Genomic DNA, 19,108 nt, shown 5'->3' with positions numbered 1-19,108 from the left:
CTAAATTTGCGAAAAATTTCTTGGTTGTCAAACAAAAAGGTTTTTTAAAACTCGGGAATTTTGTAAATTGTGGCATGTTAAATTCCAATTTTGGTAGAAATGCGTAGGTTGCCGTGAGTATACCCATTACTTTCTCGCCGTTTTTGTGCATGTTTCTCTTGTCCGTGGGAAAAATTTAGCCTCATTTTTTTGGCAACGCAATACTTTTCCAAGTGAATAATTGTGTAAAACTTTTTTTGACCGCTTTTCAGGTTTCATGGTGTCAACATTGTTCAACGAAATACTCGAGTGCATGTTTATCATGATTCTGGTAACGTGCGACGAGCTATTTTCCACAGGTTAGTACATACTGACTTATATCGCTAAAAAATGACACGTGTTTTAAACTAAATTTTCTATTTCAGGAACCTTGTGGCCCTTGGATATGGCGCCTTGGATTAGTCGCCAAATATTTCAGTTTTATCCCGTGACCAGTTTGGTGGCGGCGATGAGATCAATTTGCACGAGGGCGTGGGGAATTACGCATCCCACCGTTTTTATGGGCTTCGTATCCGCAGTTGGATGGATTTTGATATGCGTGGTGGTCACGATACTGGCGGATAAGAGAAAGTATAAGTAGCCCGTCGGGAAATAATTCTTACGTCAAAATGTACATATCAAAAGTTCTCACTTTTCAGTATTCGATTAATATTAAGGTTTGAAAGGTGTTGGCTAAAATGTGTAAAGCAACATATTTTTTTGCCAATTTTTTGCGAATTAAATAAAAATACTAGCCGAGGTTGCGATAAACAAGTCGTGAATAATTTTTTCCGTCAATTTCTACGAAAATTTATTATGTAACTGCGAAATTCGCAGTGCGAATTGAAAACTCGTCTCGCAAATCAATAAACATTTTTGATATGCGATGTTAATTACTGACATACGTTATCTTTATTTTAGCAAATTTCTTGCGAATATATTTATACCCATAATATTTGTACGATATTGCTTCACATAATTATTTTCTGCAAAAACTAATTCTGCATATTATACTTTTAATTATGAAACGACAGATAATGGTAGCCCAACTTTCCGTGCTCCCTTCTTGTCTGAGTCATCGGTGGGTGTGCCCTTGACTGTATCACCAGACCCGTCTTTATCCGTAATGCATGTTTGGTCACTTCCCAGCCCCCTATAAATAAATTAAATTAAAGTTTTTTAATATCATTTTGATTTTAGAGGAGTTAATTTCTTTGATTAATTTCTCTTAATTAATTAATTTACATACATAGCATCTTGGTGCCAATTAGCAGCGCAGTCGGCGTGTAAAGTAACGATTGAATTTGGAACCGGAAGTGGATTCTGTGAATTAAAACATTGAAATCTGATAGTTGGAAATTTTCTATAAATATGCTTTAAAAGTGATATTAACTTACGGCTTGGACCACGTGGTCATTTAATACACAAGAAAATATGGCGATGTAACAGAGTCCAATAATGATGAGTTTCATGGTTCCGATTTTCTTATACTTTTAGCTGAACGACTTTAAGTTGCGAATTAGCAAAGATTTGAAATGTAAATGACGATAAATCCTGTAGGACGGGTTATTAAGTATTTTTTAGCTGGCCTTACATGCACAGCCGGATGATAAATAAATAAATACTGTGATTAAGGAAACGAAATTATGCCATTTGAATGAATGAATGAAGTCAATAATATCCTGTTATTTTATGGTATCGTCACATCCGAAAATTTGCGAAAGGTTGCAAAAATTAAATGTACACAAATTTCGACACAATGGCGATCAAGCTCAGGACAGGATACTTCACATTTTTAAGAAACAAATGGTCATAAACTATGTACATACGATACATTATTAGGTGTACATAGTCACATGCATATACTTCTTACATACATTTCTGCATACATGCATAAGTTCTGTCGCATATAAACTTATTTAACAAATACGAATTTCTTAAATAAATCGTCAATTTACCTTAAAAGACCCATTGTTTTCTAGTAAAAGGTTTTGCAAAACTTATGCTATTTTGATATGATCAATTTGCAAGGTAGGAAAAAGTAATTGTGAGTATGGCCACTGTGCATGTAAATGTCTAAAATATCTTTACTACAAAGGTCATAAGTGCATTAACGATGTCACCGCATAAAGTAAATAATGGCCAACAATGTCCCAATACTTTCTCATATTTTAAACTTAATCTAGGTATGTAAGCCTGAGCTAAGCTTATCCAGGAATGGACTAATAACATTCTTCATGCATAGCCTTCACATGTGAATTATTTAGTTGGTGAGGTCATTGGTTACTTTGTAAATTTCATAAAATAATTTTACAAACTTTTACCAAATAAAAAGACGCTCTTTATCTGTGCAAGTTTACAAAAACTTAAACAGATAAGTTGATTTTCTTTGGAAATATTTGTAAAATTTTGTAAGTTTATCGCTTTACAAAGTTACCTGCGTGAATTTCTTCAATATTTTTACAAATTACTTCACTAGGGTGAGAATAGTCTCAAAACTTTAACAAAATCCTCCATGCAAGTCTAAATGTTTTTTATTATTAATTTTTACAGAATAGGAGATTTTTAAAATGTCATTTAATCCCGAATTGTAGTTAAAACTCTTCCAATTTTTGAGACTTATCTGAAGACTCCCTTGTTGGCTTCATGCTTAAAGCCAGTACGGCTTATCACACACGCACCCGGCTGGCGAGGATCCACAATTGTTGGTATTTCCGTTAGACGCACCCCTCGCCATGCACACATTGTACAACGAGCACCGCCACGTGCACGCCCAATCGAACCGCTGGGGAGCTGCCTCCACCGCAACCATCCCGACGAGAAGGACGACCAGGACGACGAGAGCGTTGATGTTCTTCATCTACGAGTATACAAATTAAAAGTTGGGTAGCTTATTTATTTTCAGAAATTTATAAAAAAACTTATGACTTACATTTCTTCAAGATTGTAATGATTTCTTGTATGTAGACAAGTTTATTAAGCGGAAAGGAACTGATTGATACTGAACTGGGGAGAATTCGTCTGATTTTATATCCGAAAAAACTCATGTGACCAGATAAAAATTCACCTGGACATATAATGTCGGCTATTATAAAAAATATTAATATTTAGTAGCAGATGGTTTCAAAAAGAGAGTTATGAAAAAAAGGAAAAGTCGATTATGAGTCATAGTCGAGATGTTAAGAGGGATATGCGTATGTGTAAGTCACATGCATACTTAAATTCTCGGAATTATGACAAGTTTCGACGCAAATTTCAAAGAATATTACTACTTAAATTAAATACTTACATTATTGTGACAGATCATTTACTATCAAAAAAATCAACAATACAGATAATACGAGCCATGACTTTAGAATGACAGCATAAATTAAGTTAATACATAATAATGGATACGTAATAAAGTTATGTGTTCAATTTCATAATTGTACATATTGAGTCTATTTAAAGTAAAGTATTTGTAACACCTGTCAAATTACACTGAAAATTTTAATATGTACTCAAGTTCAAGTTCCTCCCAAGTCCGTATTGTAATTTTCTAACAAATTGTGCCAGTCATGTGATAATAAGCTAAATTTTATGTGTATTTATGTCTAAAAGAGGTATATTTGCATACATATGTATGTCCAAATGAACGAAAACTTTAGTTATTATTATGTGACAACAAGTCGGAAAAACATTTATATTAAAATTTGCAAAACTGATTTTGTACACAAAAGTACTTAAGTATAAAGGGTTCATGAAAACTTATGAAATACATTTAATGGCAATTCTATCCTATTAAGTAAATCAGTACCAGAATATCGTCCTAAAAATGCACCCCGTGACAGTGCGACATTTTTGATGTCTCTTAAATCAATCCTTCTCATTAGTCCAATCCCAATCTGCATGGAAAAGTTAATGTCTTGTAGTTGACATGTACATAATTATCTCAATGTCAATTAAAGACATACATATTTACGTACTTAATTTGACCATACGAGTTAAATCCTTAAAAATAAATGTAATACTCTTCACAACTAAAATTAACGCCTATTTACCTACATGCAAATCACAACTTCTCACATCTAAATCATCCAGATATCTACATATATAATTATAAAACAAAACAAACTCCTGTCGTTAAAATTCTAATCCCAAAATCTGAAAATGTATTTAAGGATAACATTAATTATTTAAATAAACACGATACTAATAAATGATAGACAATGCCACGTTGTGTAAGCATAGATACAACGTTACCAAAACCTTAATTGTAAACTATAAGTACGTACGTATGCACCACTGAATTTGTATTTATATAAGCATTTATCTATTTAAGTATTTGCTCTTATCTGCTTCCTCTCCACGTGTACGTAAAAAAATCTCAACATGATTTTATCTGTATGATGATGTCGTCTCAATATTATTGCAAATTTACCCAGTGTTTCTTGTTATATGTATTTGTGTATTTATATAAATACAATTATTAATAGTAGACACATATTTACTAAATAGAACCTAAATTAGTGGATCTGTCATATTTAACATATACGTATGTATATGTACGCATCCGCATATTTTTTACACAACACACTCACTTACTTGACACTGATACACGTGCATTTTACACAAAGATGGAGTCCGATCTATAATGTATAAATATGTAACCATACATCACCAATTTCTTAACTAATTATTTATTTAAGTTGGCCAAGCCAAGTACTTTTAAGTTATACTTAAATAAATCTATACATACATATGTACGTGTCTCAGATAACTGACCACTAACCTCCTTCAAATGCTTCACGGTAAAAATTCCATCGACATCATGTCCGGAATTAAGTGAGGGATCTTACGTAAAGGCACTAGTTATTATTGATATTTGGAGCATTTTTCCCACTGCGTTGCCCCATAATATAATCAACACACATACTTCGAAGGATAAGATACTTAAGCCTATAACCTCTCCCAAATCGATCGCATCCTTTATGCAGGGTCTCCATACATACATAAAATTTTTCTCCATTATATTAATCTATCTAGTCAAGCTGATTTTTTCACACAAGTTGCCACTGGATCCACCCAAATTCTCCGTCTTTATCTCAACATTTCGCGAAAAATATTTTACATAACGCGGTGCAGTGAGCTTTTTACTCATCCTAAGTTTTACCAAATGGAATGAAATTAACTGAAATGTATCCATACATTGGCACTGACTGTGAGATTGACATTGAATAAATGGCCATGCTCTCAAATTTGTATCAACTTTTTTATTTATCTCTCCAAATGAGTTAATTTTTGCCTGACTACGCAAAGTTTCTCCAGATTAGCACACACGATTCACTGTTTTAAGAAAATTGTGCAAATCTTGATGCAATGAGATTAATTGAAATATCTACGTCAAACATGTTGACATTTAAGTACGTAAGAGTTGGCATTGAATAACTGGCTAGATATGATCTGACTTGTCTACATACTTATGTATGTATGTGTCAAGCCTTTTATCTTATATATGTCCATACAGATTAGACTAAAATTCAAGCATTTTTAAGCAAATTATGCAAATACCTATATATTCAGACTATGCATATGCATTTATAGTGAATCTAATTAATTTGCAAAGTTTGTAACTAATTTGCATATCTATCCTCCATACATGCATATTCGCTTAGCGATAAGTATTTATCATGGGATATGATTGCCATGCAATAATAACAATTAATGACATTTATTTATACTGGAAAATCCGCAGCTTATTTTATTACGGTTTTAATTAATTTATAACTTTTACAAATACTGGCTTTTAGTTTTTACACAGTTGAAAAAATTACTTATAATTTCCTCACATGGTTAACTTAACGACGACTTCCTATTAAACAAATTAAGAACTTTAACGGTACCAAATTATTGGTAAACAACAACTCCACGAATTTTATTACCTGGCCAGCTTCTTGTAGAAATCATCTCTCTGGAGGATCTTGGGGACCAGGTAGTCATCGCATGCCTCCTCCATTGAGAGAACCTCACCCCCCAGGAAGGCAGGTAGGATGGATGCCGGTACGTGTTCGTGCAACCCTTCCACGTTCGAACAGTGAAAGTGGAACTGCAAAATTTGGCAAAAAATGGTACAAATTTCGTTCAGCCTGCATTATATACATCATTAAAACCATACGGTTTCCTAAAATTTAGTCTGGTTAAATTAGAAGAGTTAATTTTTTTTCGTTAAATCGTTAAATTAATTAAATTTAACCTATAATTAAATATTAACACTTAAACTGAATTGTAATTATTTCTTGATAGTCTTAGGATTCTTCGTAAAATAAGTTACAACGGTTACAAGGTTTTTTTTATCATTACCAACCGTGTTACTAAGCTTACTATTATTAAGAAACTTGACCCCCTTGTTCGTAAACTATTTTACGACATTAAGAATACGAAGGAATAATTAATAACCTCAGTATAACCAAAAATTTTAAAGGTATTTTAAAGGGACTAACCCGATCTTGTAATTTTTTATCCATCTGCGTCCTAATAAGTCGAAGAATACCATTTATCAAATACCCCTCATTCACGATGTGCATCGCCTTCGGTCGGCTGGGGATACTTCGCTACAAATAGGTATAAGCAGAACTGCTTTCAGCTCTCCAGATAATAAGTCAAGTATACTCATGAAAATTATTGGGCGTACTCACGACAAATATTTCATGCATGTTTAAATATCTCGCATATTTTGTAAATGGAGCATACGTATGTATGTATGAAATGACTTGCCAGGTTCGACCAAAATTTGCGAAATTTCCCAAAATTTTTGCTGGAGTACCAAGGATTAAAAAAAATTTTTATCCAGCAACTAGGCATGATTTTTTCTTTGCAAAATTATTTCGCAAACTCATCCTCACCATCACCAGCGAAAGAACTTACCGAAATCCATGGAAAATGGTGACAGGACTGTTTTTATGAATTTTGCGAATCCCGCAGCTCACAAATTTTTAAAATGAGTTACATACAATTCTAAATGCAACACTGTTGTGAGTACGCCCGTTATAATGATTTTGATATGCAAAATTATAAATCCAGTCTTAAAAAATTCAAATTCAAATGATATCTCCTTACCGTAAACATTTCCAAACCAAGTAAAATAACTCTAGGAGTGAAATATTTCGCTTGATGGAAACCGAACCCTTTACAGTCCAAGATACACACAAATTCATTCCCCTCCGAGAATACGCTGCGAATGGCTTCATCCATGAAAAACATGACGGTTGCGATGCAGTCCTCAAGCGTTACTTCGGAAGGAACCCACGAACCTGAAATGAAAAAATAATAATCATTAGGAAATAGTTTTTTATAATTTGTTTAATTTTTTTCTGAAGTGGGGGTAACTAATTTCGACCAGTTTTGACCCCTTGGTCATATTGATGTTATGTGGACGGAAGCCCAATTAAATATTTATTACGTAGATTATAAGAATTTTGTTTAGAATTTGTGAATAATTTATCTGCCCGTATTTTAAATTGACCTCCGGGCCAAATTTGACACGTCATGTGCATGTCATGTTCAAATTGCTTAATTAATTTTAATTAAAAAGCTCTAACTAAATAAGTTTTGCTTCGCCAGAACCAGGATTTACATATTATCAGGCAGACGGACATTACTATTACGTAAGGCTTGCATCGGGCTCAACTGTTAAAGAAATTATTTGTCACAAAGTTTCTGAATCGTATAATTACTATTTTAAATCGATCAAATACCCATTTAAAATTAAAATACAGTCACGACAAATAATCATGTATGTAACTATTTATACATAAATAACAATTAAAGATACTTACATGCTTGCGTTAGTACGACAACTCTGCCTTTTGGGTCTCTCTCTTTAAGTACATTGACAAATCCTTTGTTCACCATCGTTGTGGTAGATGGGAGGAACTTTTTTGTAAAGTATTTGTACTTGATGGTCCTCATCTTAATAAAATGCTCCAACTTTCCATGCAACAAAAAATTCTTATATAACTTACACATAAATATAGTGGTCAAACTAGTATCCCATGCATAATTTTACAAAAAAAATCACTCACACATTTCACTGTTTCATCCACTTTGAGCTTCTTCCCGTTAAGAAATCCCAGCAATAAGGGGTCGTCCAGTAAATCACTGTATGCGGAAATTATTTCATTTTCTATAAACAAAAATAAATATTTTCTTTATAATCGATAATTCCCGTTATTACTCTGCCCGTAAAAATTATATTTAAGTATGTACTGCGGTCAGTAATAATCTAATACCATTTTGAAAAGCCAATTGAACCAAGAATGAGAAAAAAGTTGCGAGCTGGCCGGAATCGAACCGGCAACCTTTCGTTCTGATCACTACCGGGTTACCACTTTCCCCACAAAGCCCTGTGAATGGCTGACGCTTAATTCTCACACTTGGCTGATGCGTATTTTTTAAGACGGGAGGGATATTTCATCCTCTTCACCCATGAATGTAAATACTATAGGGATTGGCCAACTTATATCTTGGCCAGTAGATTCACGAGAGACAGACTGTGCGTCTGAATCCATCTAGCGTTCTAAAGGAGATTTTATTTTATTTCGACATAGGGGGTACCCGCAAAATACGTAACTCTGAAATGGTGAAAAATTTAACAATACTTGTATCGGTTTGATTTATTTTATAAATTGATTAATTGCGTTGTAATGTTTTTAAACTAATTTATAATAACATTATGAACATGTATGCATATTTGTGTCACGTTGTGGCTGGATGAGTCATCATCCAGCACCACGACGGGGCTGTCATAAACTTTTGCAGTTAGGCCTTTGTGTTGCATAACTTGGTGCCTGGACCCCCTATTTTTGATAATAAGCTTTGTTACAAATATATCACTTGTAGTCACCCCCACATAGGCTCCGGGTGACCATTACTGTAAGAATTGAGTACAGTATTGATTTTATGTGTACAAATATTGTGTTTGTCAGTTTTTTTTCAAATTATCGTTACAATTAATCTAAATACTGGCAAATACTACAATTTTGTTCATTTAAATTTAGCATTTGCTGAAATTATATTTTTGACAGAACTCAAATTGTCACATAACATGATCCGTGCCTGGGTGCAAATCGCGTTACGGTTTACCTCCGGGAATATCAATGTTCAGATATTTTAATTCGTTCGATCGTTGTAATAATTATGAATTTATATACGAAAATTTATTTACTAAATTTTTAAATTTCCAAAAGCACCCGATCGACTTCAGTAATGGTTGGATTTTGGAAGAGGTTTGGTGAACGACGAAAACTGGGGGAACAGTGATGCCTCCACGATATGTTCATTGCATTTCGAGGTGGTATCTCGTAGTGTTGGCAACCGAAGTCGTTTATCTCCTAACGCTTTTTCCACCTATTGTGTGCAATCGAGCCCTAACCCGGATTCTCAGAATATGGAACTCTCGGTCCAAACTCGTAAGATTAACGAACATCATTTTTACATGAAACCCTATTGATCTTGGGATTAACCTAAGGATTTTTTAACAGCTCCACACATTCGAGAACGCGGATTTGTTTCTGACCACCTTATGGTTTGCTGCCCCAACTGTTATCATAAATTTGACAGTTACCACAACGAAATAAAGAACCACTTGGCTAGCCCATCAACAACCCAAGCTTTTCAATCCAACGTGACCTACAGTACATAAATTTTAACACCCTGAAAGGCTAACAATGACACTCTGACGTCCCCACCAAGCACACCAAAACGACAAGTAAAACCAACGGTTGCCAGAGAATTATTTAGCTCCGCCGTCCCACGGCCAGCTAAGGTTTACTCGAACCCAGAGTCCCAAGAAACCCTTACTATAAAGCTCGTGCAGTTTTTTAAGGATCAGGGTTTACTTTTATGGTAAACGAAAATTGTAAAATAAACCTCAAATTCGCCAACGTTTAAGTAAACACATTCTATTTAATGGGGACTGATTGTTTTAGATATTCGTGAATTGTATTAACGTTTATTGTTAAAAATGATAGTTCTGTCAAGTATTGAATTTATGTGGCTTTAGGTTGTACAAAACTTGAACTTAACAATACTTATTTCCAACCCCGCAGCACCTTTGAATATTCCTAAATTCTTTATAATAACTAATTACTCGGATAGAGGCACCAAATTCTACATAAAGCACTAAGTAATCGGGCACAAGCACCAAATCCTATAGAAGCACTATGTATTCGTACACCAGACACCAAATCGTGGCATGAGGCAACATCCCGCATAATCCCTCCCCATTCTGTCTCGCTCTCCTACCCATACAATTCCAATCCCTATAGTATTTACATTCATGTCTTCACCCCGTCTTAAAGCATCGAATCGTAAATTTGGAAAGGAGAACCGCTGAAGTATATTGTAAACATTGATTTGAAAATTGCGGTAATGAGTGAATTAAGTGAGGAAGATGAGAAGGAAACTCATTGAATTTTGAAAAGCCAATTGAACCAAGAATGAGAAAAAAGTTGCGAGCTGGCCGGAATTGAACCGGCAACCGGCAGCCAAGTGTGATCAGAACGAAAGGTTGCTGGTTCGATTCCGGCCAGCTCGCAACTTTTTTCTCATTCTTGGTTCAATTGGCTTTTCAAAATTCAATGAGTTTCCTTCTCATCTTCCTCACTTAATTCACTCATTACCGCAATTTTCAAATCAATGTTTACAATATACTTCAGCGGTTCTCCTTTCCAAATTTACGATTCGATGCTTTGAGACGGGGTGAAGAGGATGAAATATCCCTCCCGTCTTAAAAAATACGCATCAGCCAAGTGTGAGAATTAAGCATCAGCCATTCACAGGGCTTTGTGGGGAAAGTGGTAACCCGGTAGTGATCAGAACGAAAGGTTGCCGGTTCGATTCCGGCCAGCTCGCAACTTTTTTCTCATTCTTGGTTCAATTGGCTTTTCAAAATTCAATGAGTTTCCTTCTCATCTTCCTCACTTAATTCACTCATTACCGCAATTTTCAAATCAATAATCTAATACCAGTTTTCTAAGACTACTAGTCTCTTAAGCCCGCAATGCGGGCTCTAATCACAACGATTTTATTATTTTATTACGAAAAACGTTCAGTCACGACGCTATGGGTGTGACCACGAAAAACGTTCTTCACGACTCTAAAGGGGGTGACCACGGAAAACGTTAGGTCACGACTCTATGGGTGTGACCACGAAATTCGGTCAGTCAAGACCCTATGGGTGTGACCACGAAAACCGTTCAGTCACGACTCTAAAGGGGGTGCCCACGAAAAACGTTCTTCACGACTTTAAAGGGGGTGGCCACGAAAAACGTTCAGTCACGACTCTAAAGTGGGTGCCCACGAAAAACGGTCTTCACGACTCTAAAGTGGGTGCCCACGAAAAAAGGTCTTCACGACTCTAAAGGGGGTGGCCACGAAAACGTTCAGTCACGACTCTAAAGGGTGTGGCCACGAAAAACCTTCAGTCACGACTCTAAATGGGGGTGGCCACGAAAACCGTTCAGTCAGGACTCTAAATGGGGGTGCCGACGAAAAACGTTCTTCACGACTCTAAAGGGGGTGGCCACGAAAAACGTTCAGTCACGACTCTAAATGGGGGTGGCCACGAAAACCGTTCAGTCACGACTCTAAATGAAGGTGCCCACGAAAAACGTTCTTCACGACTCTAAAGGGGGTGCCGACGAAAAACGTTCTTCACGACTCCAAAGGGGGTGGCCACGAAAAACGTTCTTCACGACTTTAAAGGGGGTGGCCACGAAAAACGTTCAGTCATGACTCTAAAGGGGGTGGCCACGAAAACCGTTCAGTCACGACTCTAAAGTGGGTGCCCACGAAAAAAGGTCTTCACGACTCTAAAGGGGGTGGCCACGAAAACGTTCAGTCACGACTCTAAAGGGTGTGGCCACGAAAAACGTTCAGTCACGACTCTAAATGGGGATGGCCACGAAAACCGTTCAGTCAGGACTCTAAATGGGGGTGCCCACAAAAAACGTTCTTCATGACTCTAAAGGGGGTGCCCACGAAAAACGTTCTTCACGACTCTAAAGGGGGTGCCCACGAAAAAAGGTCTTCACGACTCTAAAGGGGGTGGCCACGAAAAACGTTTAGTCACGACTCTATGGGTTTACCACGAAAAACGTCCGGTCACGACTCTATGGGTTTACCACGAAAAACGTTAGGTCACGACTCTAAAGGGGGTGGCCGCGAAAACCGTTCAGTCACGACTCTAAAGTGGGTTCCCACGAAAAACGTTCTTCACGACTTTAAAGGGGGTGGCCACGAAAAACGTTCTTCACGACTCTAAAGTGGGTTCCCACGAAAAACGTTCTTCACGACTCTAAAGGGGGTGGCCACGAAAACGTTCAGTCACGACTCTAAAGGGGTGGCCACGAAAAACGTTCAGTCACGACTCTAAAGGGGGTGGCCACGAAAAACGTTCTTCAGGACTCTAGGGGTTAATCACGGAAAACGTTCGGTCACAACTCTGAAGTATGGCATTGTTCTAACATTTTAAGAACGTTTAGGCACTTAAAGCAAAAGCCCGCCCTCTAGCGCTGAAAAACAGCCAACATCCGATAGGTGGCGCTTGTAGGTAATTAAAATTAGTAAGGCACAGGTCAAGTGTCAACTATACCGTGGGGCACAGAGGTCACAGGTCAAGTATAGTGGATGTGCCCAGGTCACAGGTTAAATGTCAAATCTAGTGGGTGTGCCAAGGTCACAGGTCAAATGTCAAGTGTAGTGGGTGTGCCCAAGTCATAGGTCAAGTGTAGCGGGTGTGCCCAGGTCACAGGTCAAATATCAAGTCTAGTGGGTGTGCCCAGGTCACAGGGCAAATGTGAAGTCTAGTTGGTGTGCCCAGGTCACAGTCAAATGTCAAATCTAGTGGGTGTGCCCAGGTCACTGGTCAAATGTCAAGTTTAGTGGGTGTGCCAACGTCACAGGTAAAGTGTCAACTTTAGGGGGTGTACGCATGTCACAGGTCAAATGTCAACTATGGGGGTGTGCCCGTTCATTTGATCGAGTCTCGGGAGATCTAAAGGGTGTGTTTCGTTGTTATCGTGTTCGTCAACGTTTTGACACTTTAGCGAAAAACGCCCTCTAGAAACGAAAAATGTAACATAGTGCCCCAACTGCCGCTAGGTGACATTAGCTTGGACAATGTGAGACACGTGGGTTATCAAGCGCCAAGTTCAACTGGTAACACACACCACTGCACAATTCTTGGTTCTGATAGTTATTTATTTTATCACCTTTTATTCTCTCTTTAAGTTCGTCCAGCAACAGGTCAGTCTTACTTATCGTCTCCATGACAACGTGGAGATCGACTTTGGTCGAGTATTAAAAACTAAAATTAATTCTGTTCGTTTCAGCTCAAGTGATAAATTGCGACTGCATTGGAATTTGCTGACCATTCGATCCTACACCTACCTAAATCTGTAGGTATTATATAATCAATATACATAACAGAAATGCATTGTTTTTCTCATTTCAGGTCAGATCTCACTCTTTATCTGCAAAAGCACGTCGCACAAATACATCCACGCATCATGTCCTAAATTATGTGAAAACTATGTAAGTTTAGTGTATTTGTCGTATTTATAATTATGCCAATGTACGCATATTTGTATGCCTACATTCTACCGCTATGCATTCGCACATATGTAAGTAAATACCTACATACATACGTGCGTATGTATATAAGCTCGACGTATGTATGTACACAATTTGTAACGCGAGAAACTTGCCGTGGTTTAAAACCCTTCCATTTTTCGCCGGTTAATTCTAAAGCTACCAATTTATTTAGAAATACAATTTAGTTCGCTCCCTCTTAAACTCGTCATATTAAAAAGTCCCATGTATCACCTTCAGTCACCTTGACCTCCAACTCTGCCCACATCGATCACAGGTTGTGTGCATAGTCCTTAGAGTCTTCTTACAAGTCCACTTGATTGTAACTGACCTTTCCACAAAAAACGCATGGCCACTCGATCAATTCATCTTATATCTGCCTTTATCTAAACACATTTGTATGTATGTAACTATGAGCAGACACATATATACAGAAATACATACATACATAATTTGCATAAAGTTGTGGTGCTCGTGTACATAAATTTTCCAGAGATTAATTGAAGTATACAGAAGTATTTATCATACACAGTGCTGGAAGTGATACGCACAAATATGAGAAGTTGATATTAAATATGTAAATGACCATGCCCTCAAATTCATATGTACATGTCTGCTCTTGATGTACATATTCGCTACAAGTGGAGCCTGCCTTTAATATGTGTACATACACATTTACATACACTAACGTACATATGTACATATGTATGTATGTAAATATGTAACGATGTCCAGTTTGAATGGTACTGTTTAATACAAAATTCACAGTTTTGCACAATTTGTGCAAGTTGGAGAGTACATTCGTATCTCGTACTTGTATAATTTAACGCAGATTTGCAGACTTATCTTGCCTATCAAAGTCGCTCAAAACGCAATTAAGTAAATATTGATTTATTCTCAAAAATAAAATTTGATGAGATACGTATTTTACTTGATAAACCCCACAGCGTATTTTTATTCCGATTTTAATTAGTATGTAAGCAATACATTTACATCTTTACATATCCGGTCTTAAATCGATAAAAAATTAATATACATATATAGTTTCCATATCTAACCGTTTCCTTCCTTAACTTAATGACACCTTCCTATCAAATCAAGAAAAATGACGTTTAATGTCAAACTAAAATTTCAATTGCTTGAAATTTTTCAGAAATAAAAAGGTACCCAAATACCTAAGTATGCTTACCTGGCCAGTTTCTTGTAGAAATCATCTCTCTGTAAGATCCTGGGAATGATGACCTCATCACACGCTTCCTCCAGTGAGAGGACCTCACCCCCGAGGGAGGCAGGAAGCAGGGATGCCGGCACGTGTTCATGCAACCCTTCATAGTCCGAAGAATGGAAGTGAAACTGCGCAAAATTTCCAAACATCAAAAATATTTGTATTAATATTTGGCCACGTAGAATCTATTGATTTTTAGAAACGTAAAAATAATTTCTTAAATCTTCCATAACACAAATCTGTCCTTATTCCTTCATATCATTAGTATCGTAAAATAGTTTACGAAGAAAAAACAAGGGGGCAGGTTTCGTAAAAATCGTAAGCGTAGTAACGTGACTTTCGATGAGAAAATCTTACAAAATCTCGTAACCGTTATAACTTTAGTATTTTACGATACGAAGAATACTAAGGATACGAAGGTATCATGAATACTCTCAAAGTGAATATTTTCTCTTAACTGAATATTTAAACAAACTAACCCGATCTTGCAATTTCTTATCGAGTTGTGTCCTCAGCAGTCGAAGCAGACCATTTATCACGTACCCTTCATTCACGATGTGAAACGCCTTCGGTCTGCTGGGGCAACTTCGCTACAATTTGATAAAAACAACAATAATGTAATAATACCGTACATTGTTAGAAATCTGATACATAAGGTATTTATTTCTCGGTATTAAAGTTGCTACCGTCTGGTATTGAAATGATACCGGACCGTAAAATTTGCTACTAATGTGGTAAAACTTTATATGTTTTATACAGTATTACTTATCAATGCCACATTGGTAAGTGAGTCATATTCCTTGGTACTATTGAATACTGAATTTCTAAGAGTGTACTATGAAAGTCCTGTAGTGTCAAAATTGTAATGGATCCACTCATGAAATTCGTTATGTGAAGTATGTATGTACAAATACATTTAGAAAATTAATGAAGTACGGAAAGTACAAAATTACGCATTTTAATCTCAAAATGTTAAATGGCCATACCATGAAGAGTTCCACAGCTAGTAAAATAATCCTAGGCGTGAAATGTCTCCCTTGATTGAATCCAAACCCCTTACAATCTACGATACACACCAATTCATTCCCCTCCGAGAAAACGCTGCGAATCGCCTCATCCATGAAAAACATCGCGGTTGCGATGCAGTCCTCTAGCGATGCCTCGGACGGAATCCATGGACCTGCAATTAAAAAATTGGAGTTATTTTCAATCTTTTTAAGAATATGTCCACTGGACATACATATTCTTTAAAAAAACAGTGTTCGCCTAGGCATTGCGCAGCCGCTATGCTGTTAAAAATCTGATATAGTCACGCAGGTATTGATTTCTCGGTATTAAATACTAATAGAGTTGCCACTGCTTTGTATGCACTAAATTTATTCAGGGTCCGTAAAAATTTGCTACCGATGTGGTATAGCGTTAACCTTAGTGGTATTACTACGCTGCATTACTTATCAATACCACTCTGGTAGGGTCAAATATGTATTTATGTATGTGAATACCGCTTGGTATTATTTTAATGTTGGATTTCTAAGAGTGTTTTCTGTTATTTCCAGTATGTACGTATACGTATTTACACCATTTAATTAAAATAAATCATCCTTACTATTTAAAATTTCGGAAAAGGTAAGCGTAAGTTAAACGTTTAAAATACTTACATCCACAACAATGACCATGTAGAATTGTTTTAAATACATAATGTTTCAAAACTTTATGGTTAAAAAGTTGAATATTTAAACAGATGTAAATATTTAAATTTGTGCTAAAGTATTTAAACGCCACTCTGAAAATAAACAATTATGTATGACTTGACTTACTGGCTTGGAACAGCACCACAACTCTGCCCTTGGGATCCTTCTCTTTTAAAATGTTGACAATTCCTTTATCCACCATGGTTGCGGTCGAGGGGCGGAACTTTTTCGTAAATTGTTTATACTTGCCGGTCCTCATTTTAATAAAATGCTCCAACTTTTATATACAAAAAAAAACATTCTATGTAAACTAAATAAATCTAGAATTACATAATTTTACACAAATTATTCACTCACACATTTCACCGTTTCATCCAATCTAAGCTTCTTCCCGTTTAGAAATCCCAGCAATAAGTGGTCATCCAGTAAATCGCTGTACGCGGAAATTATTTCATTTTCTGAAAAACGAAAAATTTTACTTTTTTATCCAAGATTAAAATAAATTATTCATCACCACCTTTTATCTTGAGTTTAATTTCGTCCAATAACAAAGCAGCCTTGTCAGCTTTATTAACCGTCTCCATGACGACGTATTTAGGGATAAAGTAGTTTATTTTAATTGAGATTAATAGATACACTTGGCTTGAGTTCAAGTGACAAATTGCGACTGCATGAAAAATTGGAGATCACTCATCGGACCATACATTTGTATCAATGGCACGAATTGTTTTTTGTATCTGGGGTCCAAAGTATGTAACTCCTTATCTGCAAAAAGACGTGATATACAAACAGTTCATGGTCTACGTCATTTGCAAACTACGCAAATTTTCGGTTGCATTGACAAAACAAAGATAATCTTATAAGACAATTTTATTGCTATGTATGAAAGAGGGAAGATTATACCATATTTATTACGTAAAGGAAGATGACATAATGCTGTTATATGTCAATCTGGTGTATTCAGGCAGGTATGATTTCTCGGTGTTAAAGTTGCTACGGTTTGGTATTAAAATTACATATACCGGTAAATAAAAATACGTTACTGATATGGCAAAACTTTAATACCGAGCCACTACTACACAATATTATTCTAATTTTAGTTTATCTTTATCTTATATTGTCCCCAGCCAATATTGTTCAAAGTTTTAATCGTCTCACATATATACAAACGTATGTATTCCGGGCAGTGCCAAAAAATACTTCTCATGTTCAAGCGGCCAGTATTCTTTTTACTCTGAAAACATTAAAGATTGCAATCTTTAGAACGCAATCGATTGCGTTCTACATATGTACATGTCGATCTAACTTATTCACATTATTTTGTAAATAAGCATATACACATTACGTTAATTAAACAAGTAAACACAAATCTGTCATTTATTTATTGATCTACATGTAAGTGCGTGGAAACTCATGGAAGTGGATTTGCCAAGAATTTGTCGTATTCTTAATTCCTCTACATTTGTAGATGCCTACATTTTCACAAGTATGTATGTAATAATACATATGCATAAAAATAAGCCAAAATATGCAAATTACCCAACCAGAACCCGAACGTTACAATAACGTTAGATCAACAGTGTTGATGCACTACGTATGACGTCCGCCTAAAGCGTGTTAGTTTAATGTTACAAACAGGGCGGAGCATAATGGTGTGAGCACTGTGCCCGGTCGTGGCTACAGCATGTTATCAACATTGGTGAAACTTGACTTGGCCGTGCATTGCAACAAAGTGTAACATTGGCTTATCGTTGTCACAATGTTTATGCTTGCACGGTGCTCAGTACAGGGTGGTTGCACGTTAAAATCATGTACAAAAATGTTATTTTTCTCATGAATTTATTTATTCATATCGTACCCAAAAACAAAATGAATAACAATATTATTTTCATGAACAAAATTAAAACTATCCATTAAATATTAAATATCTATTATATCTAACTTATTATACTAAGACATTAAATATTAAAACTTCTTTTACTCTTCGCATAACGGGACACAGAAAAAAGAGTTATCTGCACTAATAGGAAATAACATAACTTTACATCTTATTTCAGATTGAGTTATAGTTGTTGAACGGAAAGCTAAATTAAATACCTTTTGAATCATAAATTTGGAACCCTTACAAGGCTTAGTAAAATACTCTGATTGTCCTTTAAACTTTCTCACAACAAAATCATTTTCACTTTTCTTAACAACAATCACAACACAACCAGTTTTTAGAATACAACCACGATCGTTAATTTTTTTTGATATATGGAGATTGTTTTCGATCCTAAACGTTGTGTTTGAAACATTAGACTTTTCTAACTCTGTCACCCGCCTAATAACTTGTGGAAGATGACGACTCTTACCCCTCAACATTTTCTTCAAAGACTGCATACTATTTTCAAAAGCAAAAGCGTTGACCTTTTCCAACGACCCAAACTTATCAGCATCGTCCGTTAAATGAATTAGCGAATGAACATTGTAAACCAAAAATTGATCATGATATAGCTTACCAATATTTTTTGTAAACTCAAACATTAAATGTCGGGCGTAATTA

General features: G+C 36.0%; 2 protein-coding genes and 3 long non-coding RNA genes across 9 annotated transcripts; 2 read left to right on the top strand and 3 right to left on the bottom strand.

Moving 5' to 3' along the window:
• Positions 1–911: 911 nt before the first annotated feature.
• Positions 912–3,993, bottom strand: LOC110850185. 3 transcript variants are annotated; one of them, XR_004834997.1, is made up of 4 exons: positions 2,951–3,989; positions 1,416–2,878; positions 1,268–1,341; positions 912–1,171 (listed from the first exon to the last, which is right to left on the bottom strand). It is a non-coding gene; the product is annotated as an uncharacterized LOC110850185 (long non-coding RNA). The 3 variants fall into 3 exon arrangements; XR_002547945.2 differs by having other exon boundaries at positions 1,268–2,878; positions 2,951–3,103; positions 3,308–3,322; XR_004834996.1 differs by having other exon boundaries at positions 1,268–2,878; positions 2,951–3,993.
• A 1,738-nt stretch (positions 3,994–5,731) lies between these two features.
• On the bottom strand, positions 5,732–14,460 carry LOC110849642 (alpha-tocopherol transfer protein-like). Of its 3 annotated transcripts, none has more exons than XM_035851812.1 (7): positions 13,882–14,460; positions 8,079–8,179; positions 7,833–7,983; positions 7,114–7,307; positions 6,498–6,608; positions 5,940–6,103; positions 5,732–5,869 (listed from the first exon to the last, which is right to left on the bottom strand). In XM_035851812.1, the coding sequence occupies exons 1-7, from the start codon at positions 13,913–13,915 to the stop codon at positions 5,851–5,853; spliced, it is 774 nt and encodes a 257-aa protein (XP_035707705.1). In that variant the 5' UTR covers positions 13,916–14,460; the 3' UTR covers positions 5,732–5,850. The 3 variants fall into 3 exon arrangements, with proteins under 3 accessions (XP_035707705.1, XP_021952765.1, XP_035707706.1); XM_022097073.2 differs by lacking the exon at positions 13,882–14,460 and adding an exon at positions 13,269–13,424; XM_035851813.1 differs by lacking the exon at positions 13,882–14,460 and adding an exon at positions 8,286–8,385.
• On the top strand, positions 9,388–10,497 carry LOC118435566. Its single transcript, XR_004834887.1, has 2 exons — positions 9,388–9,464; positions 9,537–10,497. It is a non-coding gene; the product is annotated as an uncharacterized LOC118435566 (long non-coding RNA).
• Positions 12,765–14,931, top strand: LOC110849643. Its single transcript, XR_002547866.2, has 4 exons — positions 12,765–13,302; positions 13,389–13,454; positions 13,511–13,590; positions 14,801–14,931. It is a non-coding gene; the product is annotated as an uncharacterized LOC110849643 (long non-coding RNA).
• LOC110849641 (alpha-tocopherol transfer protein-like) lies at positions 14,573–17,254 on the bottom strand. Its single transcript, XM_022097072.2, has 7 exons — positions 17,081–17,254; positions 16,921–17,021; positions 16,690–16,840; positions 15,859–16,052; positions 15,352–15,462; positions 14,837–15,000; positions 14,573–14,735 (listed from the first exon to the last, which is right to left on the bottom strand). The coding sequence occupies exons 1-7, from the start codon at positions 17,145–17,147 to the stop codon at positions 14,717–14,719; spliced, it is 807 nt and encodes a 268-aa protein (XP_021952764.1). The 5' UTR covers positions 17,148–17,254; the 3' UTR covers positions 14,573–14,716.
• Between the last annotated feature and the right edge of the window lie 1,854 nt (positions 17,255–19,108).

Source organism: Folsomia candida, unplaced genomic scaffold, assembly GCF_002217175.1.
Source record: "Folsomia candida strain VU population unplaced genomic scaffold, ASM221717v1 Fcan01_Sc005, whole genome shotgun sequence".
In the NCBI taxonomy this organism is placed as follows: Eukaryota; Metazoa; Arthropoda; class Collembola; order Entomobryomorpha; family Isotomidae; genus Folsomia; species Folsomia candida.
Note: the sequence above shows the minus strand (reverse complement) of the source record. Positions and strands in the feature narration are given on the sequence as shown.

Bases quoted from the DNA above. Each gene is read 5' to 3' on its own strand.
- LOC110849642 (XM_022097073.2), bottom strand. From the start codon at position 13,326: ATGGAGACGATAAGTAAGACTGACCTGTTGCTGGACGAACTTAAAGAG. The intron at 7,984-8,078 runs GTGAGTGATTTT...TTGCATGGAAAG, and splicing joins TGGATGAAACAGTGAAATGT to TTGGAGCATTTTATTAAGAT. The intron at 6,104-6,497 runs GTTAGTCCCTTT...CAAATTTTGCAG, and splicing joins ATAAAAAATTACAAGATCGG to TTCCACTTTCACTGTTCGAA.
- LOC110849641 (XM_022097072.2), bottom strand. From the start codon at position 17,147: ATGGAGACGGTTAATAAAGCTGACAAGGCTGCTTTGTTATTGGACGAA. The intron at 17,022-17,080 runs GTGGTGATGAAT...TTCGTTTTTCAG, and splicing joins AATTAAACTCAAGATAAAAG to AAAATGAAATAATTTCCGCG. The intron at 15,001-15,351 runs GTTAGTTTGTTT...AATTTTGCGCAG, and splicing joins ATAAGAAATTGCAAGATCGG to TTTCACTTCCATTCTTCGGA.